At 36.8% G+C, this 16,701-nt stretch overlaps 2 protein-coding genes across 2 annotated transcripts in view; both read left to right on the forward strand.

Annotated features, from left to right (window-relative positions):
• The window catches only part of DNAI4 (dynein axonemal intermediate chain 4), a 125,304-nt gene extending 119,505 nt beyond the window's left edge, over positions 1-5,799 (forward strand). The window contains 1 exon segment of the mRNA XM_004286810.3: positions 4,542-5,799. Within this exon segment, the coding sequence (XP_004286858.2) occupies positions 4,542-4,604 (63 nt within the window). The 3' untranslated portion in view covers positions 4,605-5,799.
• A 3,536-nt stretch (positions 5,800-9,335) lies between these two features.
• INSL5 (insulin like 5) lies at positions 9,336-15,632 on the forward strand. Its single transcript, XM_004280769.4, has 2 exons — positions 9,336-13,217; positions 15,216-15,632. The coding sequence occupies exons 1-2, from the start codon at positions 13,043-13,045 to the stop codon at positions 15,431-15,433; spliced, it is 393 nt and encodes a 130-aa protein (XP_004280817.2). The 5' UTR covers positions 9,336-13,042; the 3' UTR covers positions 15,434-15,632.
• The last annotated feature ends 1,069 nt before the right edge of the window (positions 15,633-16,701 follow it).

The raw sequence follows: 16,701 nt of genomic DNA on the forward strand, positions 1-16,701 counted from the left end.
CTGTTGCTGGCACATAGTAAGCTCTCAATAAATCTCAATTATTCTTTGTATGATTATTATGTCAAAATTAACATTTTCTGTTCAGGATTCCATATGCCAAGTTAAATGAAACAGATTGGAAGAAGAAATTTCCAAGATATATAAAAGACATTTAATATCCAAAATGTATAAAGAACTCCTACAAAACAATAAGAACTCAATTTTTTAAATAGGCAACGTATAAAATATTAACTCAGAGTAGAGGAAACTAGATTATCAAATAAACTTGTGAAGCAATATTCATTCTCACTAATAATGAGGGGATGTGCAATTAAAGTTATACAAGATACCAGTTCATATTGATCAGATTTACAAAAATTAAAATATTAGCCAATATCAAGTATTAGCAGAGTTGTAGGGAACTAGGAATTCTTTTTTTTTTTTTTTTTTTTTTCGTGGTACGCGGGCCTCTCACTGCTGTGGCCTCTCCCGTTGCAGAGCACAGGCTCCGGAGCGCAGGCCCAGCGGCCATGGCTCACGGGCCCAGCCGCTCCGCGGCACGTGGGCTCTTCCCAGACCGGGGCACGAACCCGTGTCCCCTGCATTGGCAGGCGGACTCTCAACCACTGCGCCACCAGGGAAGCCCAGGAATTGTTATGCAAGGGTCATGGGAATATGTCAAGATTCTCTTGCACATGTGTACCAGGAAACATGTATAAGGTAGCAATGTGAGTTTTTTTTAATGTTTCTTTTAGACATAGAGAAGATTACTCAGTCTAGATTCATTTCAAACATTCACATTCAAATATGTTACAAAATTTTAAAAAAACTTTAGGTCACCTTAAGCTCTTACATTTAGATTATATATTTTATTATTCTAAGTCTAGGAAACTTTAATACCTACTTTTAAGTGAGGTTTTGTAACAATTAAATTTCTTTAAATTCTTTAAATTACATTTATGGATTTAATATATTGGATTTTTAAGTACTTCAATTGTCTTAGGGCCAACAAATCTCAGATACTTAAGGACTTTTTATTAATTTAATGTATTTAAAATATTGAATATGCTGAATCTTAAACTTTCCTAAATGTTTCCATGCTCTTTACAAGTTAATAATATTTAAATCTATGATTACAAGTCTAAATCAGTTATCTAATCACACATTAAAATTAGAATCACAAATTTATTTGTTAGACAATCAAATATGACAAATTCTTTTATATGTAATGAATATTTAAAATTCCAAATATGTACAAATTCCTTAATACAAAAGTATTAAAATTACCTGTTTGATTTGCTACATTATTTCTATACACAACTTTTATTCTTCTCAGGCTAAAAATATGTTTCCCCAATAAAGAAACAAGTGAAACATTCCAGGTAGCTTTGGAGATTATTTTCTCAACTGGCTGAGATGCATATTGACGGTAGATGTTTAAGGGCATTTTCCAGACTACCTTGGCTGCCAGGCTGAGCCCTATTTTACAGTTGATTTGTCAATGCCCTCCATATGGAATCGTCTCAAAGCCCGTGTCTCCTCAAGTCTAATTATGTATTACCAGCATATTCCATCTTCTCATGGAAGTCTGCAACCCTGAATGTGTTGCTGCATTACTTGATTCATTTCAGTTCATTTATTGACTGTGTCATTAATTCTAAATTACTACAGTTTTCCTATCTGGTAGGACTATAATTGTTCTTGATGTTTAAATGACATCTGTTTGGATTCTGTATATCTCCCAGGGCTTTGTTTAATTTGTTGGTAGTGGTCTGAAAGACATGCAAATGAGAAAAGAATGTTCATAACAGCTTTGTTTCTACATTGATAAATTGGAAGCAATCTAAATGATCATCAGTGGGAGACTGGATAAATAAAATATGGCATAATTACATGAGTGATTACAATACAGAAGTTTAAATGATATATATTTCAATGTGTCAATATGACAAATTTTGAATAAACCTTAAAAAACACAGTGTTGAGTGACAAAAGCAAATTGCAGGAAGGTAAATACAATATGTTATGATTTATGTAATATTATTTAAACACAAAAATCAAAATTATGTCCTTTACTGGCTCTATTTATAGTTAGTAAAAGAAAAGAATATAGACTGGAATGTGAAAGAAAAATGTTTCATTTTTGTTTTGATTTGAATCAGAGACATCTTTTATTTTGAGCAGTATGCTCTGTAAGCAGAAGGCTAAGCTCAGAGAGTCTGAATGTTTTCGACAAACGTGTGTGTGTGTGCATGTGTGTTAATGATTTCAGTGCTGCTGAGCAAAATTTTCTTTTAACAAATATATTCCATACATTAGTAAATAAATACAATTTCCTAATACAAATAAGTTTTTCATTCTCTTTGGCCATTATATTTTAAAGGTTCAGGGTTATATTTCTGAGAGATTAAACAAAAAATTATTAATCAGGTTTTTAACCACAAGCTTAACTGATACGCTTCCTCCTTAGCTTTTCAGAGAAGAATTATAATCATAAAAGTAATTTAAAGTCTCAAAGTAATTAATGTCAAACCATTATTTCCCATCAAGATGTCTTACCGAGTAACATTATGACCTACAATTTCTTCATTAATTTTAACCAAGAGTTAATCAAAATTTTGGAAGTCATATGATTTCACTATATAGGAAAGATGTACATCAAATTTATGATAAAGGCTGCCTCTGGGAAGTGAAAGATGAGGGAAGAATAGGATTGGGGAAGGGTACAAAGAGAATTTCATCAGTAAAATTTTATTTCTTTTATTAGAAAATATTCAAGGCAAAGACGATGTTTGTTGATTTGGGGTAAATATGTGTTTCACAAAGGCGAAGTACCAGACAGCCCACCCATAAAGTGTACTGGAGCAGGGTTCACTGAGGAAAACCCACGGAGAAGGGATCAATAGCAATTTTAGGACCACAACACCCACTCATATTCTCATTGCCCATCACTTCCTGTGGCCTTGCACAGCAGGAGAAGGACTTTGATCCTTGGGCTGTGGAGGAGGTTTTAAGTGACATAATTTCTGAAACTCTGGACCCTCCCAATGTAATCAAGGGTCAGAGTATTATTGTGATAGGACATGGCAGAACATTGGCTCTAGCCCTATCCTACTGACTCAGGGCTCATGGTTAGGGGTAACATCAGCCTGATGCCTGACATGAACAGGCAGTTGGGGTCCAAGCCTTGCAGTTATAACTTTGTGATGTAGCTAGCTGTTGACAGGATTTACCACCACATTAGCATTTATTGTTTGTTGAAGCACCAACTCCTCTCCTGGTGTGATGGGGTTTGGTTGATGGGGGCCTAAGTCTTGCATCGAACAGAATTATGGCTTAAGCACTTGGCAGAAGCTAATTTCAGTGGCACAAACCAACTCCTTTTCTGGAGGCAGCCTGTAGAGAATCACTCCTAAATACTATATCTACTCTTATGTTTCAATATACAAATGTTTGCCATCTTTTCCTCTGTACTTTTGAGTGTACATTTTTTCCCAAATTAAAGGGAAAACAAAAAGATAAGTGAAATTGTCAAAAATATAAACACACACACACGTGTGTGTGTGTGTGTGTGTGTACACACATTAATGTTGAGAGACACTGAAGACAGAAAAAATAGACTGTTCATTCAATAAATATTTACTGAGTATACACTATAAGACAGGGTCTGTTTTAGGCACTAAGAATACAACTGTGAACAAACTACAGTAATGATCTACTACGTTTGCCCAAGTGACAGACTGAACTAGACTTAGGTGGGTTTGAGAAGCAACTTAGCAACTGATTTGATGTGTCACAGCTTAAAGGATGGGGAAGTACCAAAGAGTATAGTATAGGTTAAAAGACAGGAACTGACTTATGTATTATCTAAGGTGTTTATAACTCTTTAGAGTTTATAAAACACTTTCACCTACATTAGCTCATTCACCTCTTACAACAGTTTTTGGAAGTGGATGTTAATATTTCCATTATGCATTCAAAGAAACTAAGATTCCCAGATATCAGTGATTTCCTCAAGATCACCTATATGTGATAGACTCTAGTCTTCTGCTTCCAATTCCCATCTTTTCACTATGTCTTTCTTGAAAACTCACCTCCCATCTTTGGTTTCATTTACCCTTTTAGTACAAAGATCATTATTATTAAATGAAATACAAAATCCACATAGAAATTCAGACATTTTACTCTCTCTAAATCAAACACTACAGATCAACAAAGAGCTTAAGATAGCATCAACACTAAAAGTTATTTTACAGATGAGAAAACAGATTTAGGCATTAAAGCTAAACAGGAGCTGCCAAAATTGTCCCTTTACTGAATCCTTATAATTGTTTTTCAAACTTCGTTAAGAGAATCTCTCATAGGAAAGAGCAGGTTCATACTAGGAAGTAAATGTTATTATTTAAACTTACCTTGGTTTGTTTCATTTTACAATCTTATTGGATACCCTTTATATGTGTATCACTAGCTTATAAATTTTAAATGGCATTTTAAAGACTACTTTACCTCTCAATTTGTGTTTTATTGCATTGTAATTGTGTGACTTTTTTTTTTCTTTTCAGGGAGATATAATAGATACTTTGCTTGGGCCCAAGTCAAATCAAAGCATAATTCATCATCAGTAGTATCTTTTTTGTTGTTGTTTAAAGGAACAGTGTTTAATATCCAATAGTCTGGTTTGTATGCAGTGAGCTGGGATTTTGATTATAGAACACAATATTTGATGTATAACTTCCATCTAAATTTAATATAAACTTAATGAACTTTTACTTCAGAAAATGTGATTAGTTTGTGATTTAAGCTAATTGTAAGAGTTTTACTGGGTTTTTCTTAATTTTAAAAAATTTATTTCTATTCTTTTTCTTAGTCATAGTCCAAGTACATATATGTACTTATAAAATATCCAGATAAGTTAGAAATTGTTATACCTTTAGAAGCAAAGCTTGGAAAGTATTAGAATTATTTAAACCAGAATCTTTATTAAGACAAAGTTCCATACACTTTTAAATCTTCTGCTTTCTGAGCTGTGTTTTCCAGGGTTTATGAATTTTGCAGGTGTTAGTATTGTGAGAATACTGGATTTTCATACCCAATTTTAAATAAGAATTTTATACTCTTAGATCTGAGAGCTGAAACTATAGAATATTGTTAGACTATTTGACAAACAAAAGACATGACAATAAATGTCAGAATTGCATTGTTTGGCCAGCAGGCATCATACACTCAATTCAGAGAGAATTAGTCTGGGACACATCAGGGCATCCTCCTCTGCATCCTTCAGAATCTGCTCTGGGTTTTAAGCCCAGACTTAAGTGGGCCCAGAGATAAAATAGAAGTCCCTGGTCTGTAGTTTGCATCAGGATGTTATTTTGTGAAGGGTTCTAGAGCAAGCTTGTGGAAATTGGAGGAGTGGGAGGCAGCAACGCCTCCAAATATAGATTGCTAACTGTCTGTTCCATGCTGTTTGTCTTAAAAAGTCCTGCAGTTTGTTAACTGAGACCATAGGACAGTATAGCCTGTTCTATAAAGCATTCTAAGTGGAGAGGAGAGGATAAGGCACTTGAAACTGACTAAACTGTCTGAAAAATAATATTAAAAGTGAGAATGGAATCAGAGCAGCAGTGGGAATTATCAGTGTCCATTTCTTTGGAACCATCCGTTAAACAAAAGCAAGGTAATTTTTAGGTGGACTGAAAGCTAAAGTCAGGTTATAAGGATTATAAATTTTCTGCTCATGTAAATCATTAACTCTTTGTCTTTTAAAAAGATTTGGACTTTGCATAATGCTTTGTATAATAAAATAAAACCTAATTGAAAAAACTGTGTCTTTTTATTATATATTTTTGATCTTAAAAAATTTTCACATGTTCTATTCTCATTGCTCATCAGGCCTAAATGAAAAATAAAGCTATTTTATTCTTCTTGGATCCTGGGCAACTTGATCCTGAACTGAACCTATTCCATTGTATGGAATCATACGATATGTAGCCTTTTCAGATTGGCTTCTTTCATTTAGTAATATGAATTTAAGGTTCTTCCATGTCCGCTAATGGCTTTATAGCTCATTCCTTTTTAGTGTTGAATAATATTCCATTGTCTGGATGTACCACAGTTTGTCATTCACCTACTGAAGGACATTTCGGTTGAGTCCAAATTTTGGCAATTATGAATAAAGTTGCTATAAGCATCTTTGTACAGGTTTTTATGTGGAATAAGTTTTCAACTCCTTTGAGAAAATACCAAGGAGTGCAATTGCTGGATTGTATGGTAAGAGTATGTTTAGTTTTGTAAAAAAACAAAACAAAACCCTGAGCCATCTTCCAAAGTGGCTATACCATTTTTCATTCCCACCAGCAATGTATGAGCATTCCTGTTGCTCTACATCCTCGCCAGCTTTGATATTATCAGTGTTCCAGATTTCAGCCATGCTAATAGGTGTGTAGTGGTACCTCATTATTGTTTTAATTTTCATTTCCTGATAACATGTAGAGTTTACCATAAAATGTTAAGAATTGAATGAGAATTCTGCTCAGTTGTTAGCCATCTTGTTTTATCTTTAAACACACACACTCACACACACAAAATACCAATGGGCTGGTTAAGGGCCTAAGGAGGGAGTGGTGACTGGGCTAACTTTAGGCTCCTATTTTGTGCTAGGTATGCATTCTTGCATTTGGTCATTCTCTGCCAGGCATCTCTCAGAGAGAAGTTAAACTGTTGCCTGAGAGTAAATTGTTAGCTGCTCTTCCAACTTCTGTAGGGGAGGAAGATTGTATTCTCTAGTATATAGTTGTACATCGTATTTAGTGTGTTCATTTATTTCACCTCTGTGTGGTTACATACAATAATAAATGAGAAGTAGAACATTTAGTATTTGCTGCTTTGTCTCAATAGGAGTCTCTCTAAAAATGTTGAATTGTACTGTGAATAATTGTTATCAACGTGTTAGTAACAGTGTACCTGTTAAAGTTCTCTGCAGTTTGCAAAACATCTTCAAGTCCACTGTCGCATTATACCCTTACATTGATCCTATGAGACAGGTAGGGCAAGCAGTTGTATTATTATCATAATCTCTACTTTCCAGATGATATAATTAAGGCTTAAAGAGGTGATATATTTTGCCAAAGATCATAGAGCTGGTGACTGGTCGGACTTGAACTCAAACCCAAGGTTTTGAACAGTTCTTATACATTATCCACTATTGTGTTGTCAATGGTTCATGCCTATATAGTTTGCTGAGGTCTCATACACCAAAACATGAGTACATATTCTTCTATAATTAAGGTTTTACCCCTAAATCATAATGCTAGTAACTTAGTTTTACTCAGCTTTTTTCCTCTGCTATTAGACATTGCCATATGGACCCCTTCTGCTGGGAGTACTCTCCTCCTCTCTCCTCACTCCCCTTCAGTGTGTTAGCTCTTCACTCACCCTTCAGATCTCAGTTCATATCTCATCTTCTCAGAAGAGCCCCTTCTGAGCTCCCTCCTACAGGACCTCACCCAGCCAGGCTAAATTTGCTCCAAGCATCTTGAACATGAAGGGAAATGTGAAGTTTCTGCAGGGCTGGAGAGGAAGGGGAAATGAAGAAAAGAGAGAGGCCCGTGGATCCACAGAGCAGAGGGGACCCATGTCCTACTTCTGAAAAGCATTGTTCAGGAAGTAGTAAGACCTAGGAGGGACCATAGTCAACCTCAAAAAACCATTCTCCATGGAATGAGCAATGTGCAAAGAAGCACAGGAACTGAAAAAGCCAGGCAACTGAGGATGGTTAATGATCCAGCAAGAAGCAGCGCTTTGGTGATGGAAGGGCCTTGGCACAGAGTAAGATACTAGAATTATATCCTGGGAAATGGAAGAAAACCAACTCTGAGAGATACGGACATTAACTTTTTGTATGTGTGGTTTATTTCTGCCAGCTGACTGGAATGAAGACTTGGAGTTAGAAATTGAATTATAGAAAATCTATTTCTTGGATACCTAGGTTTCTGAGTTGACATTCATACCTGCTGTGCTAAATATTTCTGTGGTCATTTTCATAGTGTCTGCCTCCAGCCCTAGACTGTAAGCTCCTTGAGGGCAGGGGCTATGTGTTTTGCTCACTACTGTATGTTCAACACCTAGAACAGCACCTCCACAGAGTAGTTATTACCACAAATATTTGTTGAGTAAATGAATTGTCAAATTAATGTAAGTGATGTTGGCTCCATGCTTGTCCCATACTATAACATGATCTAATATTTTACATATGATTTCCTCAACATCCTAACAAAATGTCTTAACATCACAGAGGGTAAAAACATTTTAATGGTGGAAAACATATAAAGCATAAAATGAGCCTTGAAAGTTGCTAAACACAGGTCATAGCTCTTTTTGGTTCTACAACAGGATAAAATCCATTTTCCCCCTCAAGACAAAAGCTAAGAACAAATCTATGATCGCTTTCTTTAGGTGAGTATTACTGATGCTTTGTGAGATTGTATTCTCACTGACAATTTGGGGCACAATTTTCCTCCAGCGGAAAGCACTTAGCAAGATGCCTGGTATGAAGTAGTTGCTCAAAAATAGCAGTTCTCATTTTGATTATCCCAGACCACATCCCCACTTCTTGATCTGAGAACCTCTTTGCCCTTAGCAGCTGGCTGTGTCCTTGCCAAGGCCCTACTCCTCCTTCAGGAGATATAGACTGTGCTTATGACCTCATTTGTTCCTTTATACAACATCTGGGCTTCGTGTCTTGTTTGTTCAGGCCTTCAGAACCGTAGAACACTTACTAGGCTATTAGCCTTCATTTGCTTAGGTTGGCATACCTAGTTGGTGATAAAACTAAAAGGCTAACAGTTTACATGAAACTAATTCCTGGGTTAAATAGCAGAACATGCCCATTAAGTCGGAACACCTAAAAACATGGTTATGAATCTTCTAAAATGAGCACTGCTTTTTTAAAAACTGATGAAACATTTATGTAGCATCCAGAGCAACTCATAAAAAAATGTACTCTCACCATGTCTGTGATTTCTTTGGATAAGCCAGCTTTTAAAAGATATGATGCCATTATACCAGGAAGAACAAAGGATCCCGGGACACTTTAGGGATCTTACATCACAACTTACTGATAATAGTTTTAGTGAATTTTCTAAATTACACATAGTTTGATTATTTATTGTTTTAACAATTTCTAAAAGCCCCAAATAACAACAAATGCATAAAAAGAAAATAGCTTCTCTGTCCATACAAAATGAAACTTTAAATATTACTGTTTATGAGATTGTTAATAAAAACATTTTCAGCTGCTCATTTAATTCTTAATGATAGGGCATTTTAAAAATCACTAAAATGAATGGTAAGAAAATTTTATCCATAAAACTATGCAAAATTATCTAGATAAATGGTATTTCAATATTGGTTCTACAGATAATTGTAGAATAGAAATTAACTGGTTTTAAAGAGGGGAGGAAAAGGAGCTTTAGGTGAAGACAACAGTATGTGTAAAGGCCTAGAGAGAGAGAGAGAACATGAACCTTTCAAAAAACTCTGAGGTGTTTGGTATAGGTGGACCATTTAAAGTTTGAGGGTATCTAAGACCTTTGCAAATAGAGGCCAGCTCACGAAAGGTCTTACAGGCCATGTTAAGGGAATTTTGCTTTTTCTTGAGGAAAATAGGAAACAATTGAAGAGTCTTCAAAGTGGGTAATAATCACATGTTTTAGAAAGATCATTCTGGCAGCAGTGTGGAGAATGGATTGATGAAAGATATAGGGCCAAGCGAGAGGCCATTGCAGTAATCTAAATGAAAGTTGTGATCATGGCAGAGGTGATAGAGAGCAGTGGGTAGAATACAGGGAAATTTATCAATAGAAGGTAGAACTGATGAGACTTGGTGATTTAATGGATGTGTGTGTACAGGAGGATTCAGTCAGTGAAGAGTGAGTGAGCATGAGGAGCTGTGAATGACCCACAAGAATAGCTGAGTGAATGGTGGTGCCATTGATGAAAACACCCTCCAGAAGCAGTTAGTATGAGTATTAGCCAAGGATGAGCAGTACTAACTCTGTGTTAAAAAAAGTAATAAAAATAGGGCTTCCCTGGTGGCGAGTGGTTGAGAGTCTGCCTGCCGATGCAGGGGACACAGGTTCGTGCCCCGGTCCGGGAACATCCCACATGCCGCAGAGCGGCTGGGCCCGTGAGCCATGGCCACTGAGCCTGCATGTCCGGAGCCTGTGCTCCGCAACGGGAGAGGCCACAACAGTGAGAGGCCCATGTACCGCAAAAAAAAAAAAAAAAAAAAAAAAAAAAAGACATTCATAGTAGCGAGTAGTGACCCAAAATTACATTTTCTAATCTATTGCATATGACATTGTTAATTTATTGAGTATATAATAAGCATCATATATTGTGTTTTACTTGTGTTAACTCATTCCATCTTCATGACAACATAAAATGCAGATTATTGTCTCCTCACAAAGGAGGAAACTAAACCTCAGAGAAGATATCCAGGTAGTAACCTGAGTTACAGACAAAATGAGGAGAAAAAGTTGCATTAACCTCCGAACATAGAGGATTAGGGCTCCAGTTAGAGGTATAAGCAACAAACTGTTGTTGGTCAAGAGATAGAAAGATTAATTTTCATTTTAGTTATCCTTGCTGGTTGGACCTTGAAGTGTGTGGAAAGAGTAATATTTGGGCATGTGAGTGGAGAGCCTTAAATACCAGGCTGTTTGGATTTTATTCTCCAGGTAATGCCGAACCACTGAAAGTTTTTGAGGGGGGAGTAACAGAATTAGCCAATTATAGCAAGACTTAGAATTTCAAGTTCAAAAGAGTTTCTTTCTTTCTTTCTTTCTTTCTTTTTTAAAGAGTTCTCAAGTAATTCAATCCAACTCTCTCAATTCACAAATGGGGAAAACGAAGCCCCTAAATTTGAAGCTCTGCAGCTGGGGCTTTCATTACTGGCAATAGGTTTTTCATCTGGATAACTGACATGGGTGATTAGCTTGCCTCCATTTGGTCACAGGCTGAGCTCAGATCTTGCGCAGATCTCTCGCCTGCGTCCCAAATTAACAAGAGTCCTGATGAGGCCTAAGAGCTGGCTGAAGAAGGGACTATTTTGAGCCTTGGGAGATCAAGTAAGGGTGATGGCAGAGTTCAGAGATAACAGAGTGTATCTAACCTCTGGGTAGGGTCATTCCTTGTCTGAATGCTTCTCTCTTGGGTTTTGCAGAAGCCTGACCTGGCCCATAGTCACTGATGACAGCTTTACTGCAGTGCTATGTTAAAGCTGGCATTATCAAGGTGGGCAATATAAGTCTCCAAAGAAGGGAAGAAGTTGGGAATAAATGGCTGAATAATTGCTGATGTTGTGAGTATGTTAGACTTGGTCATGCAGATGTCCCTCTGGAGCTGATAAATGACACAGATTCACCTGCAGTTTTGACCCATCAAAAGATAAGGTAGCTCTGTCTGATGTCAAAAACCATTCCTGAGCCTTTGGTGTCTTTCTTAGCAAATGGGCGCCCTACCTCCCAGCTGTGCAAGGCAGAAACCTAAATACCACTTTTGGCTGCTCTCTCCATTGCCCCTGATGCCCAATCAGTACCAAGCCCTTCTATTGTTTGAATACCCATTTGTCCCATCCTCTCTACCATGACCTTAGTTTAGGCCACCATCATATCTCATCTAAGTTATTGCAAAAGCCTTTCTCTGTTTTCCCTGCCTCAAACCTTGTACCCCTTAATCCATTATCTGAAGCCAGAGAGATAAAGAAAGCATCAATTCTTTGAAATAATATGTCTGTTTTTCAGAGTCAGAGATGTGTCCAATGACAGCATAGATTATTTTGTTCTGTTTTCTAGCTTCCCTACAGAAGAACAGTGATGTCACAAATATTAGGGGTGAAATGACATTGATCCACAGGCTCAAGTGATTTTTTTCAACCAGATATCACAAAGATTCAACAAAATCAACTAAAAAATTATTTGTCCAGTTTGCTAAAAAGCGACACAATAATTCTTTAAGATCTCAAACTCTAGAATTTTCAGTTTAGGTAAAAGCTTTGCAAGAGCTAGTGCTTTCAGAAGGTTTACTGTAAGAGAAATTTCATTATTTAGCTATTTGAGATTATGAATTCAGTTTTCTATTATAAAAACGTGTGTTGATAAAGGCATACCAAAGTCATAGTGTGAAGGATAACAAGGAAGATTCTAGTCAGAGAAATTCTCCTGAATACTAAAGGAAAGTTATCTTTCTACTTTGTCCGGATGGTAAGGGAAGAAGGCAATCAATAATTATTGACTGTTTATTTTGCCAAGCAAGATGCACATTATCTCATTAGCTCTAGGAAGTAGTTACTATCAGCACAATTTTACAGTGAAGGATGCTTGGGAATGTTAAATATCTTGATAAAGATTCTAGAGCTGATAAGTGGGAAACCAGGATTCGAGCCTAAAACATGAGAACCTGCATTCTTTTTCTAAAAAATTTAATTTTATTTATGTATTTTTTATACAGCATGTTCTTATTAGTTATCTGTTTTATGCATATAGGTGTATATATGTCAATCCCAATCTCCCAAAGAGAACCTGCATTCTTAAGTGTGCATTCTCAATGCTTTGAAATAGATGGTGCTTTCAATACTTACAAATCCCTTATGAGATAGTTTTTCCCATTCTATAGATATGATTATCGAAGCTTAAAATGTTTAAAACTTGTCCTGTGTCACTCAGTAAGGGGTAGGGCTGACACTGAATCTCATACTTGTCTACTCTCAAAGTCCATGTGTTTTCCACAGTGTCTTCCAAGACAGCATCCTGTTAATTGTCTCACGTATGCGGCTAATAGTAAGTGATGATGTTCAGAAGGGACTGAATAACTAGCAATAATCGTAAAAGCTCATTTTTAAAACTTCATGGTGTCACCTATGTGCTTAGCAAATATTGTTAAAATGACGTATTGACCAATAAAACGTCAGGAAATTTCGTATAAATTGGCCAAGAGTGTGAGGGCAACTTCAAAACTTGATTTGACAATATTCACTATATCAGACTCTCATTAAATTCCCAGCAAAATGAGGGGTTTCATTTTTACTTTGTTTCTCTTCTCTCTCCTGCTTGCCATCTCAGAAGTGAAGAGTGAAGAATCCAGGAAGCTCTGCGGGCTCGAGTACATACGAACTGTCATTTACATCTGTGCCAGCTCCTGGTGGAGAAAGCACCTGGAGTCGAACCCACAAGGTCAGCAAGGTAACATGAATGCATATGACTCCCTCACTTATTATTATTTTTTTAAGACTTGTTTTAATAACTGTTTCTCTAGTTACTGCTAAGCCACTTCTATATCAATCTGGGGGATTAATTATCAAAATAAACATTTTGGCTTGGGAAGGAGGTGAGCTTCCTTTCAAAAAATAAGGACCTTGTTTTCTTTAGTCCCCAGCTTGAAATGATTTGATTGCACAACTACTTCGACGAGCTTAGCATCTATGGCAGGTGCTGGGAGGGTGGGTAGAGAGAAGCATGTGATTTCAAGGGTCATGTTGGAGCAGCAAGATTTTCACATGCAGATAATTATAGAATATAATAAGTTGGCATTCAGGCAGGTGCTAAATAAGAATGGAAGGAAGGAATCTAACTTTTATTGAGCACTTATTACATGCCAGGCAGTTTCATGGGCAACATTTCATTCAGTCTTCCAATAAGGATCCTTTGAAGTAAGTAATATTACCACCATTTACCATTTTACTGAGGACAAATTTGTTCACCCAGCTAGTAAGCAGGGTGGTTGGGAAGCAAACCAGGTCTTTCTGGCTTCAGAGCTGAGGTCTCCTGTTTATTCTATACTGTGTCTCAGGTGGGGAAAAGATGGTGGTAGTGTGTTGTAATAAATGACACTACCGTGGAGGCGGTGGTATTTGACAGAGGCCCTAAGGGTGTGTAGGGTTTGGGAGTTATGGGGAGTGGGATGGGAATTCTAGCAGTAGGAACTGTCAGAATTTTAGAATTTTAAGGGTGGGAGTGAACCTAATGTGTTTCAGAAACAGAGAGGGGGGTGACTTCACTACATTTCTTCATTTTCCAATTCAAGTAACTCAGAAATTGGCATTTTTCTCCTGCTAATCCTATATTAAAGTGTGACGTATCATGTATTTAAGATTCTATTTTAATAATTGTGTTTTATAATAAAAGTAAAAAAGAAAAACATGTTTACAGAATAAATGTTGCAACCACACATATGATATGAAAACTTCACAGGTTTCAATTTGGTTTAAAATGACTGGTAAACAAAAAGATTTTGGAAAATGACCCAGAGTTTTTGTATTTTGGTGGACTAATGTCTTGAAAAATTATGAACTTACCATTCTTACTTTAATAATGCGAGGTTCATAGTTACTAGATGTTAATAAACAATAAGCATTTTTAATCTCAAGGGAGTAAACATAATTTACCAGATTGACCATATTTTATCAATCTCTGGCAAATCAGAATGCAATAGAAAAAATACATTTTGAATATCTTTAAAATATGTGGGGCAATGGAGTGTATGTCTGTATAAGGCTATCTCTTTCGACACCACTGACTTCATAATACTGTTTATTTAACCTTTCACAGGTTTTCAGATATTTTCCCATATACATTATTTATTTGATGCATTACTGGTTTACCAATCAGCATTCATTCATCTAAATTTTTTCTGGTGCTTGCCAGTGTGCTAAGGTGCTGATAAGTAAGTTTGAACGAAGTTAAAGTGAGACAGGCTTATACATGGACCTCGGGAACAACACTGATAAAAACAGTTGGGCCCACTTTTAATTTTCAGACATAGAGGTTTAAATCTCCACTTCCTTCCTTACTGATCAGCTTTGCAGAGCATACACAGGATTATTTTTTGTTTGATTGTTTTCGTTGATAGCATGTAACTAATACACTCTGCCGTGGCAGAGGTAGCCACGGCAACGGAAGTCAAGCCCTGACTTGGCTGCTAACTGGCCAAGTGACACTGGTTCTGTCACTCCTCCTCTCTGCACCCACGTTTCCTCTTCTGTAAATGAGGAGGGTGGATATGACTGAGTTCTCCCTAAAATATCTAATCTCTCTGAAACCCCAGACCAACGTTAAAAAAAAAAATCAACTGCAAGATTCAATTTCCTTCCAGAAATCCAATGCATTTCCCCCAGAGTAGAACTTGGTTGCTGCCTTTGTCAGAGCTCTCTAAGGAAGTATTGTTTTTTCCCTTCCATATAGCTGAGAGAGGAAACCGCTTCCAGCTGCCTAATGAACAGGAGATTTCCGAGGAAAACCCAGTGCAAAACCTTCCAAAGACGGATTCCTCGGGGGAAGAAAGTCTTCAGGGTGAACAGCTGCCCACGGAAGGGCTTCAGAGGTCAAAGAAGTATTCGGTGATGTCAAGACAAGACTTGCAAAAGTTGTGCTGCACCGAAGTCTGTCCATGTCTGACTTGAGCGCTCTTTGTTAAGACAAACAAATCCCCAAGGGTGGCAGAGTTTTAGCACACGTTTAATCACAGTGTTTTACTTCCCAGAACAATACTCATATTGTGTCATTAAACTAATGTCTTTTGGGTAGGCAATCCTTTCCTAAATGTTGTAGATGGTTGGCTAAAACCACAACGAGGTCTAGTTTCTCCCATTGCCAAGGTGAATGCACTGTTCTTTCCAAATTTTAACTAATCCTTTGAAATTTTAAATGCTGTGCAAAATTACAATAAAAATTCCATAAAGCAAGCTTACTGTGATTTTTCTGTTTTTAAAACAATTTTAAAGAACTTTAAAACAGTAAACCAAAAATGTTGATGGTAAAAAAAACCTTAAAAAATAAAAAACTACTATTACCTCATCGTCTAGAAATAATCCACTCTTAACTTTTGTGTTGCTGTATATTATTACTGAAAATTTAAACATCGATTCACAGTCAAGTGTAAGAATCGAAAAAAAGTGCTTTTCTCAAGAGTTCTTAGAGTGCTCAATTAATGTTTCCTAATATGCATCTCTTCAACATTATACTTGAGAATAGTTGGGTGCATATATGTATCAAAGAGGGCCCATAAACAGCCCAAATCCAGAAAACGTTTGGGAATCTTAGCTCCTTTCATAGTCTGGGCTGCCTTGGTTTTGCCTTCCTACTGCTGAGATGAAAGGACATTCTATTCTCATCCTGGATGTTGAGAAACTAAAATGCAGATAGCCAAGTCATTGTGCCACAATTGGATGTCTTCACAGATGAAAAGATAAAGTAAGATATCACAAAACTATGCTCTTATTTCTAACTCTGTCAGCCAACTCCCCAGTAGGTTTTAACATAGTTAGACTCTGTTCATCTGAGGAGCTGCCTATTAATACTCCAGCCTGTATTTGAAATTCATCGTCTACACATTGTGCACGTAAATTGTGCCAAAGCATTGTTCTTTGCAGATAAAAAACTGAGTCTCCCTAGAATTAAGTAAACGTTTACTAAGTCACACAGCTGAGGAGGTGGTATCACTGATCCAAACGTAGGCTACTTAGCATGAATCAAGGCAGTCACATCAAACTGCACTGGTTGTCAATTACTCTTTACCGCAAGACACTCCCTGTTTGTTTAAATCAGTTTCACTGAAGAATGTCTTTTGAAGAAGCAGTAGAAATTAATGATATTAAATCTCAACCCTTGAGTACATGTCCTTTCAATATTCTGAGGGGTGAAATGGGAAGACTACGTGAAGCATGTTTGC

Source organism: Orcinus orca, chromosome 1 (assembly GCF_937001465.1).
Source record: "Orcinus orca chromosome 1, mOrcOrc1.1, whole genome shotgun sequence".
NCBI lineage: Eukaryota > Metazoa > Chordata > Mammalia > Artiodactyla > Delphinidae > Orcinus > Orcinus orca.